This window comes from Hordeum vulgare, chromosome 2H, assembly GCF_904849725.1.
Source record: "Hordeum vulgare subsp. vulgare chromosome 2H, MorexV3_pseudomolecules_assembly, whole genome shotgun sequence".
NCBI lineage: Eukaryota > Viridiplantae > Streptophyta > Magnoliopsida > Poales > Poaceae > Hordeum > Hordeum vulgare.
In genome coordinates this window covers 110,563,544-110,572,467 of record NC_058519.1, presented here as the reverse complement: position 1 = coordinate 110,572,467, position 8,924 = coordinate 110,563,544, and the positions used below count along the sequence as shown (strand labels likewise).

The window sequence follows — 8,924 nt, the reverse complement described above, 5'->3', positions numbered from 1 at the left end:
TGTTGAGACTCTCATGAAGCTCATTAGCATTGCGCGCGATCCTATGAAGCATGAGCTCACCAAGCATATTGGTGTTGATGCTCTCTATTAGCGCGCTGGTGTGCAGGATCAGGTTATTGCTCTTTAGTATGTGCCTTCTGAGCTACAGTTGACAGATTTTTTGACGAAGGCCCAGACTAGAGCACAACATGACTTATATCTCTCTAAATTCAGTGTTGTTAATCCACCATGAGTTTAGGAGGGGGGGTGTTAGAGTGCTATATATATGTAGCCATGTAACCTTTCGTATTTACCCTATTGTATAAAGGGTTTTCTGCATATTACACACATGTACATGCATATATACTGGCCTATGACCTCCTGGCAATAGAAGTTGCATATTTCCTTAACAACATCCACCTATTTCATGAATGAAATTTCAGAATATTTTGGGCAGCAATTCACCAAAATTACATCGAACCAAATTCCATCTCGCAAACACAAGAAATCAAGAGAAATACGCGGCTAAAAAAAACGAATCCACATCGAGTAAAAACCAGACGAACCTACAGCTCTGGGTTCCAGGCAGTGCTTCAAATAACAACACACATGATCAGCTACGCACAAGGAAAAACATGCCAGCCAAATAATCTAATCTTAGCTAGTAGATAGAAGAGAATGGGTTCACAGTAGCATAACCGGCCATAATTCAGGTCTTAATGTTCTCATCTCCGAGGCCACAACGCCCCGCATAAACGTCGTCAATGCCGCACAAAACCATCTCCGTCCGCCAAAACCAAACGTTCTTCCGATTTCCTGGAACGAACCATCCTTTGGACTAACACACGAAGAGGACTAAAGGCGTCGATCGAGAGCTAACCTTCTTCCAGCATATGACTCACCACCTACGTACTTACACACCTTTTCACAGCAAAAGGATCTCCACTCTGTTCTGAGTTAGTACTCACGATGCTGCTGCTCGTAGGCGTCGTCCGACAGCGCCTCGAGCGATGAGGCGGCCGCCTTGTCCAGAAACCACACCAGCTTCCCGTCCGTTGGCTGGACCATCCTGGCAGGCAGGGATGTGAGGGCGTCTGGGCCGTCGCTGCTGTCAGACACAGCTAAATGCACTGCGTTTGCCTTGTCGATGCCCGTCGCTAGGATCGCTATGTTTGATGCCGAGTTTATTACAGGGAGGGTGAAGGTGATCCTCTCGGGTGGAGGCTGTGGGGAGTCCGTGATGTAGGTGACCCAGTCGTCTTTCAGTTCGAGGGCTTGGTGGTTGGGGAACAATGAGGCCACATGCCCGTCGGAGCCCATGCCAAGGAGGATGAGATCAAACTTGGGGCAGTCGGTGCTCTCCGAGACTCCTACGGTGCGGACCTTGACCAGCTGCCTGATGTCAAATTCGTAGTCCGTCGCTGCGTCCTCCACCGTGGCGTTGTCGTTTATGGAGTAGACATGGCCACTCAGAATAGGTACCTAGAAAAAAAAAAGATATAATAGATTGTTAATTTGGTGAAAACAAGCCATGACAGTATCATGGCGGAACACCATATCTTGCAGTAATATTGGCTGCATCTTTTTTGCTTCTTGGTGCAAGATCATAATAAACCAAATAAAGTGTAATCATGGAATCTATGTAACATGAAATGGCAAGGGAACTGGTATGCAGGGGAACATATACATGATGAAAGACTTGCAGAAGAACTGGCTTCACCTGTCTCATGGGAAAAGGATATCCATACTTTGCCTTAAACTCCTTCAACTACATAAATCATGTGGTTGGTGCAACTTAAGACAGGTGTGCCGGAGGCAATCATCATGTTCCAATCAAGAGTGCTCATTTGGATAAGCTCTTAGCCCGACAATAATGGCTAGAGATGACACCCTGAGAGAAGATATGGAAGGGTGTGGTTGGTGGTGGGGGTTGCAGGAGTAGTTGGAGGTTGGAACTATTGAAGTAGTAGCTGTTAGGGGGTCTTAATCTGGTTCCCACAGTTACCAAAGGATACCGATCAATCTGAACTTAGCAGACTACCAGGAAATGGTATAGCAAAATGGCAAATTAGCCTATATGACTAAGAAGTTACCAGAACAACCACCAGCATCTAATATGCAGGATCTAACAAAAGGTGATATTCTTAACTTACATTCGGTGAAAAGTAGTAGTAGGAAGGTGTAGATCCATTGTACGATCAATTGGACTGACAGGCAGGATAATCTACTAACACTGGACAAAAACAAGGTTCGACCCAGGATAATCTACCAGAACAACTACCAGCATCTAATATGCAGGATCTAACAAAAGGTGATATTCTTAACTTACATTCGGTGAAAAGTAGTAGTAGGAAGGTGTAGATCCATTGTACGATCAATTGGACTGACAGGCAGGATAATCTACTAACACTGGACAAAAACAAGGTTCGACCCCCCCCCCCCCCCCCTACTCCAGTTGGGCACCAATAATGGTACTCCACTACACGTAGCAGTTGATCGGAGATATCTACAGTGTACCCGTTTTTTTTTTCGAGAAAACGCAAAGGACCTTCGCGTTTAATTTCGTTGAAAAGATAGAATGACCCTCCTAGGAGGTTAGTTTTGCAGTTTTATGGGTCCGATCAATGGACGTCCCAGGATGTGGGCAGAACAGTTTCAAAATATACCCACTTCAGTTCTTTTCCCGCATAGCTGATACACAAATTGTAACCTAACAGCATATATAATACAAAGGAAAAAAAAAGGAAAACCTGAATGACCCAACTGCTATTGGCTATTTGACTTGATATACTGAAGAGATATTTTAAGAAAATAAATGGTCTGAAGAAACAACAATATGTGTAATCGCTCTCATGCAAGGTATAACAATCATCTGATAAGCACAATGTAAAATGAAACTCGAGCAACAAATATCCAGAAACCGTTGCATGCAAAACAAGCAAATCTTGAGAAAAAAACATGGAAATCATCTGTAGTTTTGCTCTAGGAAGTACTGCGAATTTCTCCTAAGGCCCACATACCTTCGATAGAAATCCTTCTTTTGTTAACTTATAGTTACTGTCTGCATGGTTCTTCGCTACAGCACGTTCATCAGACCAGAATACGTACCATTTAGACCAATCCAGTGTCTTGTTGTATGGCGCTTCACAGAGTTTCCTTTTCACAAATTAGAAACAGAACTTCAGATGCGAAAGTGCATTTCTGCTCCCGAGCTCATTTGAGCTCGGGTGAACAGTAAAATCGAAAAAAAATCTAAAAATGTTCAAAAAATTCTGAATTTTTTTTTGAGACCAACTTTGACAAAATTTCTAAATGCATGCAAAAATTAGGCATGAACTAACATTTTTACAAGGCGTGGCAAAATAAACAAAATGGATGCTCTGAAAATGCGCATTTTCAGAGTGTCTATTTGTTTATTTTTTCACGCCTTGTAGAAATGTTAGTTCATGCCAAATTTTTGCATGCACTTAGAACTTTTGTCAAAGTTGGTCTCAAAAAAATTTCAGAATTGTTTGAACATTTTTTGAATTTTTTCGATTTTACTGTTCACCCGAGCTCAAATGAGCTCGGGAGCAGATACTCCACGTCCAGATGCGAAAGTGCATTTCAGATGCAAATAATGTGCACTGTATTGAAAATTCTTGCATAGAAACAAATATGGGATATTAGGCCAACTCTAGCCAATCCCCCATCCGGCTATAGAGGAGTAAAATTTCGGGGCCCTCCATTAACTAACAAAGAATAGGAAAATTCATTACCCCAAAAAACTGACAAGGGGCCCTCCAGACAGTGCAATAGCGAAGTATCCCCTTTCTTTAACAGAGATTTCTGAAACTTGGGAGATATACTCAGCTAGATCTGTTACTATCTCATCTGAACTCTCAAAAATCCGTATTTCACTATTCAGTTTTGGCTCATATGAGGCAGTCATTTCCCTCTCCATTGTTTGCTTCAGCCTAGAACTCTATCGAGCTATTGCTACACCAAATAATCCTGCACAAAAAGCACCAGCATATTACCAACAAGGAGGTCAAGCAGAAGTGATCCAACTCATGCACAGAACATCAGAATTTAAGAAAACGTCAACATGATCTAGTAATACATCTCTAATAGTTTCTTTCAGCAAGGCACCCAAATGTTGAAAAGCGAAACAAAATCTATCCTGCAAAATATCATGTACAGAACATCAGAACTTAAGAAAACTTCAAAGTTTAATGATGGAAACAGTTCTTAAGTTCCCAATAGTTTCATGTTGAAAAAGAGAGACAATCTCTAATAGTCGGCCAGAAAGGTGCCAAAATGGTGCACAGAGGCATGTGATCAATCCTACACACTATCATTACCTAATCCCATGCACCCTGTTATCCTATATAGTGCATATCACCATCATAGCAGCGTTTTCCTTATTAACTGGATGTCACGATTGACAATTGGCAGTGTAAGATAACCTCCATCAACCAATATTAAAACATGCATTAGGTGGGCTATTTTTTTTTTTATGTTGATTGACTATACAATTCGAAATATTATGCATAACCTCAAATGTCTAAAATAACCCTGCAGTAGAATATTACAACATGGGGCTATCTTCTAGAACACAGAAGAGTGACAATCGAGGAAACTGGAAAAGCAAGTAGATAACATGTTCATTTTTTAATATGGCATCCTTCTACAAGTTATGCTTGGACTTTCAGATAGCTTAACAGGACAAATTGCCAGCTTGCAGGGGAAATGGTTAGGGAACTACTACTGTGTTTGTAGAGCTTGACCAGAAGGAAATAATTTTGAAGGAAAGAGTTTGCACACAACATCAGAACACCTAAAAAAAATGAACCTGAATACCTTCCACGTCAACATGAGGAAGCATAGATTTGCTGTATAATATGATGTGACAGCAAATCTAATTGAATTTGCTAATACACGTGAGATGATAGATCTACCATTGATCTAAATCATTCTACTATTCTACTTTGGCATTCCCTGTATTATTATTATTTTGCAAGAAGGGACCTCCACTGTTGCGCAATAATAGATGGACCTGGAACTCACTCTCAACCCACGGTTAGCAGAGTAAAACATACTACTGCACATGAACATCTCGCCAGAAAGAGAAATCCAAAATTCAGATGCAAATGATCTCTTGTGAAATAACACACGTGGCTCAACGTTCTGAAACTAATTAAAATCAGATAAACCCAAAGCATCATAATATAGGCCCAATCACCCAGGTGAACTCCCATCGATGCTAATCTAATAATATAAGAAAAGGGCATGGCAGCATGGGCAATCTGAGCATTACACACGCGAGTATCACACAATTAGTAACACAGTAACACTATTCCAGAGAACATACATAGGTCACTGAAAGAAAATACGTTGGCTTCTACTTGTGCTAAGCTTAACTCAACTCTGGAAACAGCATTGGGGAAGAAAAACTAGCAAGGGCAGTTGCAAGCTGCCACTGCAAGGTTTAGCAGACATCAGTTCAAAGATTCGAAAGCATTCTTGCTGTGGAGTCGCAACAAAAGCACTCCAGTGAAAGAAAAGAAAAGGCAGGAACACTGCAGTGAAACCCGCTCTAGATGCCAGACTGAAAAAGGCGCCGCTTCCTTTGGCCCATTCCGCCCTTATCCCGCTGGGAAAAAGAAACGGGAGGAGCTCGGGTAACGCCACGCCATTGCTCGTCGGATGAAAGAAACCAGCCAGATCAAGAACTGAACTGACCCCCCCGCCCGTAATTCAGCAGTTCGTCTCCGAATCGAACTTCGGGTTCCGCAACTGCACCCCGTTCAAAACCCCGCCGCGGCAGAGCGAGCCAATCTGCCCTCCCCTCATTTCTCCGCGCAGCGACGTTGCACGAGAATTTCAAGCCACGATCCGTTCAAGAACAGCAGGGAGAATTGCGGGTCCATGGCGACTGCCCGCCGGTGCTCCGAATCATCTCCGCCCAAAATCAAGAACCAGCCCAACACCCAGAAGGAGGAGGGAGAGGAACCCTAGCAGCGCCCGGATCGAAAGAACTCACCAGCGCCGCGCATTTGCTTGGCCCCGCTGCTCCTCCACCTCCTGCTGCCGCTGCTGTCTTCTCCTCCCAGAACCGCAAGAAACAGACGAGGGGGTATAAAAGGAGGAGCAGGGCAGGGCGAAACCTACTCCTACTGTACGCACATACGCATGGAGCAGACCAAGAATATGGTTTCTTTTATTTTTCTCGGCGCATATAAAATTATCAGATAAGAAAAGGGCTCGACGACGTCGGCGTCAGGGAAGGGGGAGAGGGATAAAAACCTTTGTTTTGATCTGACTTTCTCTGCGGATTACTCCGTCCTCTCCCTCCTCCGTCGTCTTCTTTCCTTTGCTCCTCCCTCCGCTCGCTGAGCTCTGGGGCGCCTCTGCTCTACAAGTGGCTTTAATCACTCTCTTCTCTGGTTTGTTGGCATGGATGCTTCCATTAAATTTCGGTCGGGTCCATCTGTCGAGCTGCAGCGCACGTGCGGCTGCCCTCATCCTTATCTCCACCCCTCTCGCTTGTCATCTACCGCCACGCAGCAGATTACCCCTCAAGCTTTCTCAAAAAAAAAACCATTAATTTCTCTAAATAACTGGGTTTGCAAAAAAAAAAAAAACTGAGTTTGCATTGCAAATCGGCGTGCCATGGACATGGTTTTCTCTTTTTAATAAGTAACGTTCGAATTGAGTGCGCCATTATCCTATTTCCTTTTTGTCTCGTAGCCGAGACACCTTTTATGCGTTCCGTTTCATTTTTTCGGTCACAAGTATCTGCGGATTTTTTTCAGTTGCCATGTTGTTGATGCAAGTTGAAGGGAACTTGCTGTCCTGCTCATCCTTTTGGGGAAAAGGATGCAGCTCCTGTCTACGTTTGCAACTGATTAGATCATCTACATCCAAAGGCTGCAAATATTACCCTCAAACGTTCGTTTGAGACGCGTTTGTAGGGAGTGACGGGACACGTCTTAAATAAACAAAACCGCATTCAGATATCTCATATTAAATTCTTACATTCATAAAAAGCATGCAAATAAAGAAAATACTATGTATAAACATAACTACTACTCCTCGTCGAGATTTCGACGATCTCCATACACTTCGATGGATACGTGGACGGCAGTTGCAGCTTCACCCTGTGGTGCCTCTGGCTGCTCCACTCTAGCCTCCTCCGCCGCTATCTCCGCGTCGAGCTCGTCGAAAAATGCATCGACCTCCATCTGCCTCTACGTGATGAGCCCGCGGTTGGTCGACACCTCGGCCTCATCCTGGATGGACAGGATGACCTACTACTCCGCCATCTCCTCGGCTTTGGCGATGACGAACTCCGTGTCCGCGTCCACCATTTTAAAGTTTGGAGCAGGCTGGTCCACCGCATCGGCCACCTCCAACGGCTACTTCAGCTCCTCCTCCGACTCCTCCCCCTCCTCCTCCTCAGGCTCTGACGAGTCCTCATGCAGACCTACAGCGATGCAGGAGGCGCGCCTGATACGTCTCAAACGTATCTATAATTTTTGATGGTTTCATATTGTTATCTTGTCATCTTTGGATGTTTTATGTACATTTTATATCTTTTTTGGGACTAACTTATTAATTCAGTGCCAAGTGCCAGTTCCTGTTTTTTCTGTGTTTTTGGCTCTTTTCAGATCTGATTTTGGAATGGAGTCCAAACGGAATAAAATCCTCGAAATAAATTTTTCCCGAACGGAAGAAGATCAGGGGGCTTGAGGGCCAAGGCAGGAGAGCTACAGGGGGCCCACAAGCCATGTAGCCGCCACCAAGGGGACGACGGCTACCAAGCTTGTGGCCTCCCTGGGCCCCCCTGACCTAGCTCCTTCGCCTATATATTCCCTAAAATACAGAAAAAGGGGAATCCACGAAAACACTTTTTCGCCGCCGCAAGCTTCCGTTTCCGCGAGATCTCATCTGGAGACCCTTCCCGGTGCGCTGCCGGAGGGGACTTTGGAGTTGGAGGGCTTCTACATCAACGTCATCGCCCCTCCAATGACTCGTGAGTAGTTCACTTCAGACCTACGGGTCCGTAGTTAGTAGCTAGATGGCTTCTTCTCTCTCTTGGATCTTCAATACAAAGTTCTCCATGATCTTCATGGAGATCTATCCGATGTAATCCTCTTTGGCGGTGTGTTTGTCGAGATCCGATGAATTGTGGATTTGTGATCAGATTATCTATGACATATATTTGAGTCTTTGCTGATTTCTTATATGCATGATTTGATATCCTTGTAAGTCTCTCCGAGTCTTGGGTTTTGTTTGGCCAACTAGATCTATGATTCTTGCAATGGGAGAAGTGCTTGGTTTTGGGTTCATACCGTGTGGTGACCTTTCCCAGTGACAAAAGGGGCAGCAAGGCACACATCGTGTTGTTGCCATCAAGGGTAACAAGATGGGCTTTTATCGTAGATATGAGATTGTCCATCTACATCATGTCATCTTGCTTAAGGCGTTACTCTGTTCTTTTGGACATAATACACTAGATGCATGCTGGATAGCGGTCGACGTGTGGAGTAATAGTAGTAGATGCAGAAAGTATCGGTCTACTTATTTTGGACGTGATGCCTATAGATATAATCATTGCCATAGATGACGTCACGACTTTGCGCGGATCTATCAATTGCTCGACAGTAATTTGTTCACCCACCGTCTACTTGCTTTCATGAGAGAAGCCACTAGTGAACACTACGGCCCCCGGGTCTATTCACACCTATCGTTTCCACTTTCGCTTTTACTTTGCTTTGTTACTTTGTTGCTTTCAGTTCTCACTTGGCAAACAACCTATAAGGGATTGAAAACCCCTTCATAGTGTTGGGAGCAAGCTCTTTGTGTTTGTGTAGGTACTTGTGATATTCCTTCACTGGATCGATACCTTGGTTCTCAAAACTGAGGGAAATACTTACCGCCGCTGTGCTACATCACCCTTT

General features: G+C 44.1%; 1 protein-coding gene across 2 annotated transcripts; it reads right to left on the bottom strand.

Annotated features, from left to right (window-relative positions):
• Positions 1 to 626: 626 nt before the first annotated feature.
• LOC123425402 (probable 6-phosphogluconolactonase 2) lies at positions 627 to 6,399 on the bottom strand. Of its 2 annotated transcripts, none has more exons than XM_045109096.1 (4): positions 6,268 to 6,399; positions 3,738 to 3,972; positions 3,000 to 3,135; positions 627 to 1,461 (listed from the first exon to the last, which is right to left on the bottom strand). In XM_045109096.1, exons 2-4 carry the CDS (start codon positions 3,920 to 3,922, stop codon positions 937 to 939), a joined length of 846 nt encoding a protein of 281 aa, XP_044965031.1. In that variant the 5' UTR covers positions 3,923 to 3,972; positions 6,268 to 6,399; the 3' UTR covers positions 627 to 936. The 2 variants fall into 2 exon arrangements, with proteins under 2 accessions (XP_044965031.1, XP_044965030.1); XM_045109095.1 differs by lacking the exon at positions 6,268 to 6,399 and adding an exon at positions 6,005 to 6,137.
• Positions 6,400 to 8,924: the final 2,525 nt, after the last annotated feature.